Source organism: Macrosteles quadrilineatus, unplaced genomic scaffold (assembly GCF_028750875.1).
Source record: "Macrosteles quadrilineatus isolate MER2022 unplaced genomic scaffold, UCM_ALF_1.0 Scaffold_7__1_contigs__length_78375512, whole genome shotgun sequence".
NCBI classification, from domain to species: domain Eukaryota; kingdom Metazoa; phylum Arthropoda; class Insecta; order Hemiptera; family Cicadellidae; genus Macrosteles; species Macrosteles quadrilineatus.
In genome coordinates this window covers 6,957,224-6,974,251 of record NW_026542600.1, presented here as the reverse complement: position 1 = coordinate 6,974,251, position 17,028 = coordinate 6,957,224, and the positions used below count along the sequence as shown (strand labels likewise).

The 17,028-nt window shown below is 36.9% G+C and overlaps 1 protein-coding gene across 1 annotated transcript in view; it reads right to left on the bottom strand.

The window, feature by feature from the left end:
• The window catches only part of LOC128998164 (neogenin), a 61,545-nt gene that overhangs the window by 4,729 nt on the left and 39,788 nt on the right, over window positions 1-17,028 (bottom strand). The window contains exons 25-35 of the mRNA XM_054424177.1: window positions 16,132-16,287; window positions 14,117-14,279; window positions 13,227-13,421; window positions 10,967-11,008; window positions 9,966-10,107; window positions 8,752-8,954; window positions 7,990-8,100; window positions 6,614-6,745; window positions 4,767-4,872; window positions 2,306-2,427; window positions 914-1,032 (exon numbers count right to left, since the gene is read on the bottom strand). Of these exons, the coding sequence (XP_054280152.1) occupies window positions 914-1,032; window positions 2,306-2,427; window positions 4,767-4,872; window positions 6,614-6,745; window positions 7,990-8,100; window positions 8,752-8,954; window positions 9,966-10,107; window positions 10,967-11,008; window positions 13,227-13,421; window positions 14,117-14,279; window positions 16,132-16,287 (1,491 nt within the window). The remainder of the gene's footprint in view (window positions 1-913; window positions 1,033-2,305; window positions 2,428-4,766; window positions 4,873-6,613; window positions 6,746-7,989; window positions 8,101-8,751; window positions 8,955-9,965; window positions 10,108-10,966; window positions 11,009-13,226; window positions 13,422-14,116; window positions 14,280-16,131; window positions 16,288-17,028) is intronic.

Genomic DNA, 17,028 nt, shown 5'->3' with positions numbered 1-17,028 from the left:
CAAAATGATGGATCCAAGATGGCGGACAAAAAAATTCATCCGTCATAACCAAGTGGAAATAGGTCGACAATGACTGGTAGTGTATACTTATCTTTATCTAGCACCATTTTGAGATTATGGTCTTTTGTAAATGCACAATGTTAAAATGGGCAAGAATAAAGTTATTAAAAGCCCTCATAACTTTGGAATGGGTCAAGATTTTTAAAAACTGTTGGTGGCATTGTAATCAGGGTAAAAATCTAGTTTGAAATAATGGGTCACAACCCTACCTTTACATTTGAAAAAATATTTTGCATCCAATATGGTGAATCCAAGATGGTGGCTGGAAATGGCCACCTTGTCAAAATGAAGTACTTACTACCCAACAATGTTTGGAAGTGGTCTGGGATTGATATTTGAAAAATTGTAGAAAAAAGTTGGGGGGGGGACAATTAAAACTCACCCTGTATGTGTTAATTTAATATCTTATTACAATGACACAAAGCAATAAGGGGGGGTTATTGGACATGGCCTTTCCTTTCAAAAGTTTTGATACCTAAACTGACGCTCGTACCTGTTGAGCCAGGAAAATGATATTAGGACAGAAAACAGATTCTAGACAACATAGTTTACTGCTGTCAACTTACACTGTTCGTAAAGCTAGTTTGAAATGCATATTTTTGAAATACAGATTGGCTGTATGCCATTTTAATCTGAAATATTATAGAGTACTTCGTTACTGTCTATTGGAACCAGCAGCCTTCAAAGACAACAGAATAACTTTACACAATCCATCACAATATTTTCCTGTAGCTCTGACAAACAGCTTTTGAGGGGACACATGCCTTGATCTAGACACAAAAGAACTTCACTCTTTAAAGTTTAAAATAAACCAGTTGAATCCACAAGATCATTATCAACAAAATGAACTTACCTGTAGCTTTGGTGAGTCATCGAGAGAAGGTCGTGTTTTGGCGGGGGCTGGGGACTGAACCTGCCCTGTGTAATGCCCCGCCTTCTTGTACGGGCTTGAACCCTGAGGTCGCACTGTCACTGTAACAGGTGAATTGGTCGATTAATATGTAAAAATGCTGTGTTGGCTGTTTACAGACAAGAAATTGTAAGTGTATGTTGTGCCTTCTTGATTTCAAAAAGACTTTTAAAGTATACTTAGAGTTTAAGGAAAGTACTTTTAGGCAACTCAAGTACAGTTTCCCGAAAGGAAAAGGCCACTTTAGTAAATGGACCAAGGCCCAGATGCGTGAGAGGATTCAGGTTTGTTGAGGGCACAAGGAACAGAAAACTTCTCCCGTGAGGAAGGGAGGGGATGTAATTAATTCTTGGGCCTATATCGTATTCCATGCAAACAGCTGGCCTGTGCTTGCTCCACAACTTCTATACGTGTAAATAGCCAATGTACGCCACAACTTTTCCTAGTAAATTTAACACCCTTACAATTTTCAGTGAATATTTCTGGACCTGGAAGCTGAATCCGAACCCAAAAAAACACTTTGGTTTCTTTTTCCGTTTGGCTCAGATTAAAAATAGTATTTAAGATTGTAGGATACTGAATTGTAATTCAATATAGGTACAGTAAACCTCCATCATCAAGGGACTATGACAGTTATCTCAATAGACGTATTATAACACAAATTCATTTATAAATTACTTAAGTTTGGAAAGCATTCCAGTAAAAACCTGTAGTAAAATAGCAAAATGCACATTTTTAAGGTGACGGATTGACAGTGACATTTTTAAGAGTGACAGTTCATGGACGTTTCACTGCACCTAATTGTTTAATTTCATTGTCAAGAATGAATTCTTCAGCGGCAAGAGCAATGCCTACAATAGAGTCTTAAAGGAGTTTTTTTTAGCTGACAAATACATCTGCGTTATTCAGCACAAACTAACACACAAGGGTCAGGTACAGGCATTTTCCTAGCTCCAAAAGGAAGGTTTTCAGCAGTGACTCTGAGTCGGGCCACTGCTCCAAGAGCAGTCAGTCCATCACCTTGCACCGACATATTTTCCTGGATTATATTTAGCAGTGGTAAAAACAGCACACCGCACATCCAGATTTTAAGAACGCCTTAAAATGAGACAAACTGTGGACAGTAACAGTAGACTACTAAAAACTGACATATAAACCTACTCTGCTTTTGAATAATTTTTACTATAGGAAATGTCCTGGATGAAAAATGCAGATACTTAACACTTGCACGAATTTCAAAATTCTACAGCTTTATCCGGCAGCTAGGAAGACCTGTCTTAGGATTCACTATGAAGAATAGTAGGTTAATGAATCACAACTGATTTTTTTACTGACCAACATGTTTCTGTTGAGGAGTGGAGGGAGCTGATTGTGGAGGCGGAGCTGGAACACTGAAGCTCTTGAGTGGATGTCCTTGCATCCTCTTGCCCAGACTGCCTGTGCCATCACCTGTGACACTGTGAAAACAACAGAACATCAGTAATCATAACACAGAACCAATGAGGTGCTGGTACACTGAAGGTCTTGAGTGGATGTCCTTGCATCCTCTTGCCCAGACTGCCTGTGCCATCACCTGTGACACTGTGAAAACAACAGAACATCAGTAATCATAACACAGAACCAATGAGGAGCTGGTACACTGAAGCTCTTGAGTGGATGTCCTTGCATCCTCTTGCCCAGACTGCCTGTGCCATCACCTGTGACACTGTGAAAACAACAGAACATCAGTAATCATAACACAGAACCAATGAGGAGCTGGTACACTGAAGCTCTTGAGTGGATGTCCTTGCATCCTCTTGCCCAGACTGCCTGTGCCATCACCTGTGACACTGTGAAAACAACAGAACATCAGTAATCATAACACAGAACCAATGAGGTGCTGGTACACTGAAGGTCTTGAGTGGATGTCCTTGCATCCTCTTGCCCAGACTGCCTGTGCCATCACCTGTGACACTGTGAAAACAACAGAACATCAGTAATCATAACACAGAACCAATGAGGAGCTGGTACACTGAAGCTCTTGAGTGGATGTCCTTGCATCCTCTTGCCCAGACTGCCTGTGCCATCACCTGTGACACTGTGAAAACAACAGAACATCAGTAATCATAACACAGAACCAATGAGGAGCTGGTACACTGAAGCTCTTGAGTGGATGTCCTTGCATCCTCTTGCCCAGACTGCCTGTGCCATCACCTGTGACACTGTGAAAACAACAGAACATCAGTAATCATAACACAGAACCAATGAGGTGCTGGTACACTGAAGGTCTTGAGTGGATGTCCTTGCATCCTCTTGCCCAGACTGCCTGTGCCATCACCTGTGACACTGTGAAAACAACAGAACATCAGTAATCATAACACAGAACCAATGAGGAGCTGGTACACTGAAGCTCTTGAGTGGATGTCCTTGCATCCTCTTGCCCAGACTGCCTGTGCCATCACCTGTGACACTGTGAAAACAACAGAACATCAGTAATCATAACACAGAACCAATGAGGAGCTGGTACACTGAAGCTCTTGAGTGGATGTCCTTGCATCCTCTTGCCCAGACTGCCTGTGCCATCACCTGTGACACTGTGAAAACAACAGAACATCAGTAATCATAACACAGAACCAATGAGGTGCTGGTACACTGAAGGTCTTGAGTGGATGTCCTTGCATCCTCTTGCCCAGACTGCCTGTGCCATCACCTGTGACACTGTGAAAACAACAGAACATCAGTAAACATAACACATAACCAATGAGGAGCTGGAACACTGAAGCTCTTGAGTGGATGTCCTTGCATCCTCTTGCCCAGACTGCCTGTGCCATCACCTGTGACACTGTGAAAACAACAGAACATCAGTAATCATAACACAGAACCAATGAGGAGCTGGTACACTGAAGCTCTTGAGTGGATGTCCTTGCATCCTCTTGCCCAGACTGCCTGTGCCATCACCTGTGACACTGTGAAAACAACAGAACATCAGTAATCATAACACAGAACCAATGAGGTGCTGGTACACTGAAGGTCTTGAGTGGATGTCCTTGCATCCTCTTGCCCAGACTGCCTGTGCCATCACCTGTGACACTGTGAAAACAACAGAACATCAGTAAACATAACACATAACCAATGAGGAGCTGGTACACTGAAGCTCTTGAGTGGATGTCCTTGCATCCTCTTGCCCAGACTGCCTGTGCCATCACCTGTGACACTGTGAAAACAACAGAACATCAGTAAACATAACACATAACCCCAGGATCAGTCCTGAGATTGACCAGATTCTTAAGATTCTCAATAAACAGTAGAAACATTGACCTTCCCTGCTTCATCCTTTATTGTTGTGAAGAGCCTGCTCCAAGGTATCACAACCACTTTTAAAGGAACACCCATTAAACTTTTGTGGGTATGCCAGGGATCGAACTCGTGACTCTTGCTCCAAAATATGAAATAATATAAACCCTAGGCTATCAACACACCTTCCTTTGATCAGAGGTTTTTATTTCGTTTGCAAATAATTGTTCAGGTTAAGCAAAAAAGTGAACATAAAAACTAAATTGAATGGACAATTATTTTTGATGCATTAGGCAACACATAGGTTTGACTTAACTAGATATTTCAGTAGTTGCTCAAATTTAGCCAGCGAGTACACAACAAGAGAAAATATTGAAAAATGTACAATTTTTTGTTTGAATCTATTTGTTGTGGTCTAAATTCAACTTGGTCGCCACAACAATATGTGTATGACAACCATACAGGATATTGAATGTTAAAAATATTCTATCCTAAAGCCATTGGCAACTATAACATTACTAACCCGTAGTTGGAGATCTGAGGTGGGCCCGGGGCCCCGCTGGCTCCGCCTGCTATACTCTCATAGCCTCCTGCCCCGCTCTGAACCATCACAGCGCTGGCGGTGTCTCCTGTGATACAAACACAAGATTAGAGGCACAATCATCCACCAGACAATATTTATAACCAGCCACTTGACTTTCAAAAATTGTATTTAGCATACTCTTCATCATACTCGAATTATCATACTCGATTTATCATACTCGTTTCTTCATTGAATGCCTAATTACGCCTTTTTGAAAACATAGGACACAATGTCCCGAACATGTGTTGTTTTGAACAAAGTGTCCTGTAAGGGTGATTAGTAAATTTACAGATTTCCAGCTGATTTTACCCCACTCAAGTTGATTTTAACGATCCCTATTTAGTAAATAACTTTCTAATCTAAAAGATCACAATCCAGCTGTTCATTGCATATAATGTGATGAAAAGTAAGTATTATAACACATAAACTATTTGTATTTTTTGTTTGTTGTTAACCCTTTCCACAACAATTACAGGAGGCCTATTTTCTCACCAGCTCCATTTAATCTGAGCCAAATTTGCCTATTTCATTTGTTGACCAAAAAGTAAATCTCGTCTTGATTTATAGAAGACTGGTAATCTTTTTTCCAAATACACAAAACCCCCAAAAAAGAAAAAAAAATCAAAATACAAGCATAGTGGGCCTTTATTGGCATAGCGACGGGCGGGCCTGGCCCGACATTAGAGTTTGTGCGGCCATGACGAACAACGGGGCTCCCCCGCCAATTGAGCGGAATGGGTTAATGTTTATTAGTTGTTTATTTATCAATTTGTTTTGCCAATTTTATGTAGTGATCTCATTTTTGTAAACATTAGTTAAGCCATTTGTTTACTTTTTTTGTCACTACTCAATTATATTTATTTGTTATTGAATGTCATATAAAAGAACAATTTGTATTTACTAATTAAGCTAGAATACCTCATCTTGTATACAGGGTTATTACAAATGATGTTCATGATTTCATACATACATAAAATATAGTTTTATTTGTTATACAAAGAAATAAAATGGTTACAACTTTTGAAAAACTCAAAAAGTTTTGACACAGATACACAGAACTGTAAATGCTCGATATGGGAACCCCTTGTGGTACGACAGATGCCAATAATGTAGTCAAGCTCTTGCTAGACTTTGAAAAGTTTGCCTAGGTCTATTGTTTCGGTAGCATTGGTAATCCGTTACTGGATCTCAAGTATGCTATCTGATTATGGTGGTGTGTACGCCTTATGTTTGATGTATCCCCACAAGAAAAAAATCAGGGGGTGATGTCCGGAGATCTTGTAGGCCATTTCAGGGGTGTGTCATTATTAAGACCACCGAGCACGTTCCATATTTTAGGCAGCACATTGTTAAGTTCAGCCCTACTAAAAGTAACATTCAAATGCAGCCATTTCTCTTAAATTTCAAGTGTCACTTGCCAATATAGTGGTTACTAGGAGGATAATCTTTAAACCTGGTTCTAAAGTGTCGTTGCACACTAATAACAGATTGGTTAATGTAATATTCCAACTGGCAAAAAGCTTTCCTGCCTTCAAATTCAGCCATTACACAACACTTACAACAATTGGCTTGACAAACAGCTGATATGCACCCAAACCAATGTAAATGAAACTTTATGAGTTTTTCTTTCCAATGGTACCAACTAAAATAGTCTTGAAACAAATTAACCCAGTAATATTTATAATCAAAATCAGGAACATCATTTGTAATAACCCTGTATTTATTGTTAACTCGTTCATGACCGTTGGATGTTAAAATAAATTTAAAAAAAAACTGATCTGGTTTACCAGCTGGGTCAAGTGTGACATGCGCTCGAGATATGGAGTATTGAGTGCGAGGGTAGAGTGGTCGAGTGTCCGACATGCTCTGAGAGCTGAGCAGGCCTGTGCTCGGACCAATGGGCGTGGCAGTGGCTGAGGCTGCAAGTATTACATTCAATAAAAGAGGCTGCAAGTATTACATTCAATAAAGGAAACATATAATAACAATACAAATTATGAGTATTCCAGCAATCATTTCAAGAAAGGAAAAAGGTATTTTTGTGGAAGAATTCCCTTAAAAGGAGAGGGGTGATAAGAATAAAAGTCGGAAGAAACACTTGTTTTTTCACTTTGAGCAGGTCATACAATTGACCAAGTACTGTATCATGTTGTAATAGCTATTTATGTAGAGTGCAAAGTGCATCATTGCAACTCAAAAATTGTGTATGGTCATACGTTTTGAGAGAGGCAATGATAGTTTGTGCTCGTAAAACCCGCAGGATTTTTCCACAACCAAAATTTACTTATTACACACAGATTTACTTTTTAGTTGTATAACAAATTCAATTTTACTTTTTTCAGGTTATGTTATTTGCTTACCGATTGTTAGTGTTTTATAGTAACGCCAAAAGTGAAATCAGCCGATTTAACAAGCGGTAATGAATAAAGCGGAAATGAGCTATTTTATGTACTGTTTACAGGTGTAGCAATGTAATCATTCATTGTAGTGGTAGGGCAAATAATTATGTGTCCTAAACCACTATGCCTTGATTCACTGATTTACTCAGCAGCTGAGCAAAATAAACCCTACTCTGTTAGAAATAAATCAATCAGTTATGCACTTTTTCAAGGAAACAAGCAATACTTGATGTTATGGAACAAATTTGTAGATTTTAAACATATGAGATTTATGAAATAAAACAAAACTAGATAAGCGCAGGATATTTTCACCCCAGATATAGGTCTAGTAAAGTAACAAAATATTTTAAAAATTATATAATAGTTATGTGTAAGAAAAAAAAATTATAGCCTAACAAGATTATTGTTTTGTAAGAAAACAAATGTTAATAAAAATTTTCTGAGCATCCACAGTAAAAATGAGAATGAGTAAATTTAAATAAAGTAAATGCCCCTATGTTTACAATAAAAAGTGGTTCTACATGATACAATACTTTTAAATCAGAATAAACCACATTTGACTTGGTATTGAAATATTCCAATTGTATCTTTCTCCTAACCTTCTAGGAGTAAGTATGATTGTTTAAAAATTAATGCAACATTTGTTACAATAGCATAGCCTTTAATAATAAATTAATTGTTGCAAATCAAACACTTTCAAAAGATTAAAAACATCTAAAGTTTAATTGTGAAACATGCAAAAGCAACAAAACATGAAAACTTACGTTCCCGCAAAGGTTGGCTTTCGACTGGCAAAGCTATTGGTTTTGGCTTAACTACCCTCCGAGCAGACGAGCATTTCTCTTCCGAAACAAGCAGCGGCTGGGAGGCATTTCCTGGGATACCAATGAAAAATGAGCATGCCAAACCAAACAAATAACTGATGCTGGATACAAAGTAACTCAGTTGTAATTACAGCAAAATAAAGTTAAAATATGTAAATGCATGTTACATGTAAGGTCTTGTGTTGAAAAAAATAATACTCATAAAATGGTCTAAAAATAAAATGTGAGAATCTTTATAAAGCCTAATCATAAAATCCGAGCGAAATAGTAAGGTTTATTTTAGAATCATGTAAACCATTTTATTTATATGGTGTTTGAGATTATCTGAGTATGAAAATATAACCTAAGACAAAGTGGCCTATGGTTCACTAATACTGATTTGTACTTAGTATGTGTTGAATGTCACTTTTTAGGTATAGCACAAAATGTTCCTTCATTGACTTAGGAGTTTGTTAGTAACAAATACAGCAAGCTGACAAACCTAAAAATAGTTAATGTTATAATTTTGCTTTTACACATTTTCCAAAGGTAGTGAACAAATATATGGTTTCCATCAGGACTAAAACCATGTTCAACCTAATTCAGTTGAACCCAAAATGATTTTCTGTCCAAAGTGTTTTGATGAAAATAACACATAATGACAGTTAAATAGTGAAAAAATTGTCAAGCACACAGATAATAATTGAAAAGAACAACATATACCTATGTAGGATGTGCCGTAGGTACGTTTGTCCAGAGAATTGGTGGGCTGGTCCATATCCAGGTCCCTAGCAGACGACGGAACATCGAGAGATCCCTGAGAAGACTTCTCCATGTTCTTTAAATCCATCTGATCGTGATGTATCCACAGATCTGGAGGTTTTATGTTACTTGCTCCAGGTTTTCCTGTGTTTCCTTTGGTGTAGCTGAAACAAATGAACACAAAATGAATGTTAGTTGTCTGTCATGTTTGGAGAGTTCTTGTGATATTTTGATAATTCCTCACCTAAAGGAAAGTTTAGATTCTAGATCCCGAAACGTTGTGAAAAAATAGTTTTTATTTACTAATCATGATGGAAAGTGTCTACAATAATTTGTTAGATAAATTGTAGAATGTAAGGTGTGTGTGTGTGTGGAATATACATTGAAAGTATAGTGTACGCTAAGTATGGGAAATAAAGTGATCACAAGCAGTGCCAGATTTACTACTCAATCAAAAGGGGGTTGCTCTGTACAAATACGACTTTTGTAAAAAAAATTGAAATTTTTACTTAAAAAAAAAAAATACTATAAATACTATAAACTATACTTATTTTTAAAATAAATAATTTGTCACGCTCTTGGGCAACGATAACAATGTATCCTAGACAGCGGGAGATCACGATTCAACCACGATCGTGGGTGACGATGACAATGTCCCTGTGATCGCCGGGAAGTTCCACCAAAGGGGTGGAGGCCGCTCGGGTTATATGTGCCTGCCTAGGACCGCAAGTACACTAAATCTGGCACTGATCATGGCATAAGTTTTTGTCTTCTGGAGGACCCTAAAATGAAACAGCCCAGTCCTGGACCTAGGTCTTATGATGGTATTTGTCCTATTTTCACATCCTAGGATCCTGAGGCCCTAGCCAGAATCTGCTTTACACATTACTCCAGGCTAGGCCTAAGAGGTCGACATTATCACATAGCTATAGCTATTGGTGATTGGCAGGATTTGAACCTGAGACCTCAGGAACTGAAGCCCCACTCTCTACTAGCTAACTTGCGTATAAGGTTTTACAATGGTAATAGTTATTTCCTACATAGAAATTCGCAAAAAACAAGAATCAATAACTGCATTACCCCTAGGACCAATTTTCTTCAATATCTCATAGTAATGACATTGTGTAAGGTAAAAGCAAATTGTACTCTAAATTTGTTTACTAATGGATATTTACCCCTTTTTGCTTCGGTCCTGGGAAACAGAGGCTTTTCTGCAGCACACGATGACGATGCCAATTGCCACTCCAGCGATGAGCAGAACGCAGCAGGCCAGAAGGATCAGCAATAGAGTCATGTTGCTGAGTCCTCCACGGGCATCTGCGGAAACAACTGGGTCAGGTTTGCTGCTACGGGGGATACAAAATATGTTTGCTCTGGTAAAGGCGAAACAATTATTCATGGGGTACGAATAAACCTCAACAAAAATCCCCTTCTTCTTGGTTAGGTACGGCTCATGTTTTAAACTAACAGATACAAATGTTGATAGATTAAATAGCTATAATCTTCAAATTATTAAGGTTTTTTAGCAGAGGCAATATACACATTTATCAAAATTTTAAGTTTCAAACTTATCAAACAGATAACTAGACAACAAACTATTGACTTTGACCATGTCTGTAATATTTAGTATCTTGGAATGAGGACAGCAGTTAGCTTACCTTAGAAGAAGTGCAGGTAGATCATAGAACACAAAAAGACACACAAAAATAGAATATTTCGTCCACTGGGTATTGACAAAATCTTGTGTTTTTATGTATCCTCTGTGTTCTATGATCTACCTGCATTCTTCTAAAGTAAGATCCTGCTTTCCTCTTGATTCCGCAATTCTAAATCCAGACCTAGAACATAACGTCTATAATATGTTTAGTTACTTTCTCTAAACAAAAATAAGTGTATAAAAAGTAACACTTATGGGAAGGCTAAAACAAAGAGTGGTCCTTGATCTAAATCCTGTACCAAACACTATGGCAATAACTACTTCCATATACGGAAATTTGCTAAAAACATCAATGTAGTTGAAAAATTAAGGTATTTGACGAACACTCAGAAAAAGCGTGAACTGGATGGCAAAAAAAGAGGTTACAGTTTTACATATATTTTGCAATACCTTGTACCCGAAACTGACTCTTAGAAATTAGTTTTTAGCAAATAAAGATAAAAATCAACAAAAACTTACCTCGAGATGAATGGGCCGAATCATAATGTCGGAAACTCGAGCCTAATACAACCAATCAAAACATCAAGTCATGCAACAATTCTGTAACTTAGAAACAGTATAAGTACACAACATCTAATTAGCAAAGCAATGACAACACAAAAACTAGAGCGAAATAATAACTTAGAAAATTTGTTGGCAGATTATTTCTTTAATAAAATTAATAATTTTTCATGAAACCTTCTTTAATAAAATTAATAATTTTTCATGAAACCATTAAAAAAACTATTTAACTTTCAAAACAAATTAATTTGAAAACTAGTCACAAGGTTATTTCCTAAAACTAAAATAAGACTGAAAATAATCTAAACGATCAACACATCTAATATCTTTGTAAGAATTTTTAATTCAAAGTGAATTGTTTCTGCCTTACATTAATGTGAATAAGTCTTTGGTATTATTTATGGACAGATTATTTTAATTAATAACGTAAGGAAAAATTGCAATTCATTTAAAAAATAATTCCTTATTGACTATTGTTGCTTATGGTGTTAAGTGTTAGGTGTTAGTTTTGTTAATTGAAATCTAGATACTCAGGTATACTAGTTAAATTTAATGTCCGTCAGTTCTATTCTACGGTTTCCAATATTGCCAAAAACATTACTCTATCCAACTCAACAATTAATTGTTTCAGCTTGATTATCATTCCAATCATCACAAATATTTTTGGAAAAGTACTACTAACAAACATACAAAATTATCGTGCAAATGTTTAGGAATCAAAACGCATAACCATACTTAAGTCTATCTACGAGTAAGGGACACAAAACGAGCTACCTTCAAACAATGAACTAAATATAAATTCATGAATACTGAACTAAATAAGAGTCGCAAGCTCATAACAAACTATGGCTACTGAGTTAGTTTGCTGGCCATTTTAGCTCGCAGTTGATATAACGGATTCACCAAAGAGTTGCAAAACCCTAACCTTAAATGTTAAAATATTTGGCAATAACAAACTGTAACTGTAAAAGAAACTACTACATTGAATGCAAAAGGTTAATGGTAAACCTAAAACATTTTACAAATTAATTTTGCAAAGAATTACAAGAAGTAGTAAATTATAACAATAAACACACCACAGATACATAGCCAAGCTTAACTCACCCTTAGTCATAAGACCCTTAGCCTCACAACCCTATCAGTCAACCCAGAACAAACCCCAAAGATCCTCAATTACTAGACAACTCTTTAAGAGAAGTGGAAACAGTCAAGTTTACAACAAAACAAGTTTATGGATAGCATATTAAATAAAAATTTGTTTCCGAAATTTCAACCAAAGTAGGGAATGTGATACAAAACAGATCTTCGAGAGGCCAACACAATGAGTTAAAATCAAAAATGGAGAACTTAGAGGCAAAATTAGAAAATATTGAACCAGAAGACAATTATTAAATTAGGGATTAAAAACCAAAAACAAGATTAAGGAGCGAGAATCACAAATTTTGTGTTTAAAAGTCACAGACAGTGGCGGTTCCAAAGAGGGGGGGGGGGGGGTTATAGGGCAGGAGATAATCGCTGGGCACCCTTCTTTCTTGAGGGTATGGAACACCCCCATCCCCAGACAAGGTCCTAGAATCGCCACTGGTCACTGATTAATTCAGAGTAATAAGTGTACAATAAGTGTATGATAAACCTACCAAACACTATATTCCATACCCCATTTACTTATAAAAGTAGAGCTAGGTAAACTTGAGCTCTTAAATGTCAAAATAGAAGAACTTCAACATTTAACACCAAGACTTAGAAAGGAATACATAAAAAGGGGTCTGCGGATCCCTGATATTTTTGGGTCAGGAAGGAGAAGTGTCACAGTCGTATATTTTACACTATTACAAAGTAGTCTTGAGCTCAATAACCTGTAGGTAGGAGCGAGCTGGTCTAGAGCTGATGGCAGAGCGTGGGAATTGAATCCTGAGGTCCTGGGTTTAAATCCCGCCAATCACGAATGGATTTGTAAAGTAATAATGCTGTGACCCCCCCCCCCCCTAGACCTAACCTGAAGTAATGTAGGAAAACAATTCCGGGCTAGAAAACTATCCTGTAGGCCTCAACCCACCAGAAGCAAGTTATTGGTTTGATTTCCTCATATGGGAATTTTTAAACAAATCTTAAAAATGAATAGCTTTAAAACAACACATTTAAAACGTTGCTGAATTACAGGAATCCACCCACACAACAATCGACCCGTAGCACACAAGCAGGTAGTAGCCTAGTTTACCTGGCCCTGTAGTCATTGACACCGTGTTGGACATCGGCCCGTAGCCCTTGCTGTTCCGAGCCTGTATCTTGAAGTAGTAGGTAGTGCTGGTAGTTAGGCCTTTGATACTACTGGTCATCTTATCTCCCATGACTCCCTCCACGACCCAATCTCGATCTCTCTTGGACAAGTCAGTTGTGTATGACACAACATAACCTGCAAATACAAAGAACATCACATGTTTTAAATCCAAAATGAAGCACTTGTAAAGGTAGACTTGTAATCAATACATTTTTTGTTTTTATTTTGTAGGGTTTATTTCTGGTTGTGTTTGTGACAAACTTCAGTTACAGACATAAATTATTTGATATATGACTAGATTAGTTGTTTTACCGATCATTTATAAGTTTGGGGATTGTGGAATGGAAAGAGGTAGCAAAAGATCACATAGTTATTAGTTATACAGAGTTTAAAAAGTTCATTTTTACTGCTAAGTGGAGAGTTAATACTTACTTTCAATTTAGCCTTTAAGCAACATTGTGATTGAAAACACTACTTGTACATTAAACTATGCTTCGGACATTTTAGTTTGCTGCAGAGGGATATATTTCGATAAAAAGAGGTCCATATACTTGGGATGTCTACATTTGTACTCATTTATGAGGGAACTGAGCCATAAACAGTAAGCGCTGATGTAAATTACTGATTTCCGTCAAATTTTTATCCAAACCAAACTGAGAGAAATTCTAGTAGAAAGATAATGTTTTATATCACATCAACTATCACAAGAACAAGAACTAAGAAGAGAAAATATTAATTAGACAGTGGCATGTTCTTATTGAACAAAATGGCTACAGCTGGTCCGAATAGATGGGATGTCAACTTATCCCAAATTCATAGGGTTTTCTCACCAGTGATCTGTCCGTTGGGCTGTTTCGGAGGTTGCCAGTTGAGGTTGACCATGGTAGGGTTACCCTCCACCGGGACTACAGTAAGATCTCGGGGTGGTGATGATGGAGCGTCCTCCATAGTAGTGTTTGACACCACCATACTCCATCTGCTTTCCCTACGTCCCTGTCACACATAACATTTGTCAGACAAATATCAAACAAAAAAAGTTTTGTTAATAATTTTTTTGTACTACGTCCTTATAGTAGGAAAAATACAAAAAAGTAATCTGAGTGAAAACTTGCTTATGGTTTTGGTTACAAAAATTTATCCCTCCAAGTGTCCATAGTTTAGGCCTTAATGTCCACCTATTTTTGGCGCATGTGCAAGGTTTTATTAAAACGGATCTGAGAAGCTTAAAACAATGTTAATTCTAATGTTCTATATACCATTTTGTTTGGAAAATCATGGGCTTCAATATTATATATAAAACATAAGGAACATTTTTTCAAAAAAAAAAATTTTTTAGGTAAAAAAAATATAATTTCGAAAATTTTCAAAAAAAAAATAAGTTCGCGCCTAATGAAATTGTATAAATTATAGGCCTATAAATATTTGAAAATAGCCACTTTGTTCTAAATTTTATGAGGATTACAAATATATAATAATATAAGGAAGTATATTTGCAAATAAATAAGTTATGGGCAAAAAACTGATTTCAGTACATAGCGTTTAGCTAAGAATGCATAGCCTAACCATAGCTAGGAATCTGGCTGATAATTTACATCAATATCACTACCTACTTCTTCAGGATCATCAACCAGCACTTCAAAACCACTTAAATCTTCTTATAATGCACCACGTATATCACTACTTTTGATTTTTAACACTAAAACAATGATAAACGTAATAAAACACATCAGTCATCGGTCCGGGGGAACCTAGCTGTTTACAAATACACGCACGTCAGCTGTCTGCTACAATATTTTCAGAACTAAAATGAATAGCGCTTAGAGACAGACATCTGGAGACAGCTTAGAATGTAACGGAAAGAACGATACCTAACTCGATCCAGTTCAATCCGATTCAGTCAGTTATAGAGCCTTCGCCGTAAACGATGTCTGCTTGTCGAAAAATCGGCAAGTAACACTATACAAAGTGTGGTGCTTGCCGAATTTTCGTCAAGTAACACTGGGAGGGTTAAAGACAACCATGTCAGTTAGAGTGGCGACCAGGATTTTCTCTTTCCTCCTTTACTGTCGCTTTTGTTCAACTATATAGTCACCTCACCAACTAATTTGCCATTGGATTCAACCAATACCGTACCACTAGCGTCTGTGGTGTGACTCTTAGTGTTGTTGGCAGCCTTTGCATCATCCCTTTTTTCACACCATCTTAATTGACACAATCTAAGATGACTCAGTATTTCCGTTAAAATTGTGGAGCTCGGCATTCCACAAAAAGGTAAGAATTACGTTCATCATGCTGACCACCGCGGCAAGTAAGGAGTCAGTAGGCAGCAAGAGAACGAAGAACTTGGCTGGTTAATGTATGTGGGGATGAGATATGGTAGTTACGGTAGGCGACGCCAGTAAGAGCAGATGTTAAATGTGCATTCAGGTTCCTAATTTACAATGAGTGATTGTTTGAAAATATAATGATGTTTCACTAGTAGTTATGTAATGTGATTCACAGGGTATTTAATTATTTTTTAGGTTGACGACTTCTTTTCGTCTTACATTTTCCTATCCTCATGGCCTTAGAGGACTCTGGATGAAAATCAAGCAAAGCCAGGGGTGAGTCATTACAGTAGAAGAATGAACTGTACTAAGAAATGTTGAGTGGCGGCACTGGGACGTGAACCCACGATATCACTGCCTGTGTTGCGCTAACAACTGAGCCACTGACTCACCAACTTCTACATCACTAAATATAACTAATCTAAAGAACTAAAAAAGTGTAATTCAAAGTTTAACTACCTGTGTCTGAATTTAGTTTAAGCTAACAAAATAGCAAAAATATAATTTAAGATAGTTACCTTGACAACTTTGACGGTGAACTCATACTGTGTGTTTGGCTTGAGATCATCAATCATATAGTTGAGGTCAGTAGAGTTGTATTCCTTGTACCGAGGATTTCCCGAGTGATGGCAAGACGAGAACCGAACAACATAGTATCTGTTGTCAGTTACCAACTGAAAAGAACAAAAGATTGGAGCAATGAGATGGTTTCTAGTAGTGACACTGAATATATTTGACACTAAACAGCTTTTTTAAAATATAATTTAGCTCTGATTATAGTTTAACCTCAGATTCACTTTTCCAAAAATCGTTTCTCAGTTTAAACTAGGTTCGAATTAAACCTTCAGGTTAGGCTGTTTGATCTATGGGTTAAACCAGGAGAGAGTATTTATAACTTGACTTTTGATTGGCCGGCTCTTATCATTCGTATTTGTTAAGTTAAGACATGAATTAAATGAATTGAAAAATAGAACTGAAAAAAAAATTATGAGCAAGAAGCTAGATTGGTTCATGACTATTGTAAATATAGGGATATTTTACTATAGAATGTTTTTAAGTTTTGATAAATGCGTGATGTAAGACTACTTTTTTGGTAGGAAGTGACGTAGTGTTTTATATAAACAATCTCTTGTCTATAGTAGGCCTAACTGAGGTAAATTCCAGGATTTTTCTTTTGGAAGTTATCTATTTTATTTTTTTGATCACGCCTCAAAATTTTATGAGGAATAAAAAATCCCGTCTCGTCTTGTCTCGAACAAAAAATCTAATCTCGTCCATCCCTACTATTAAATTCCTTTTGACCAACAATACAGCTGTTGACTTTCCTTAAATGAATCAAATCAGATATAAAGTATCTGTACAAAGTATTTGATACAGTAAAATCTTACCATCTAGTGAAAAGTATTTAAAAATTA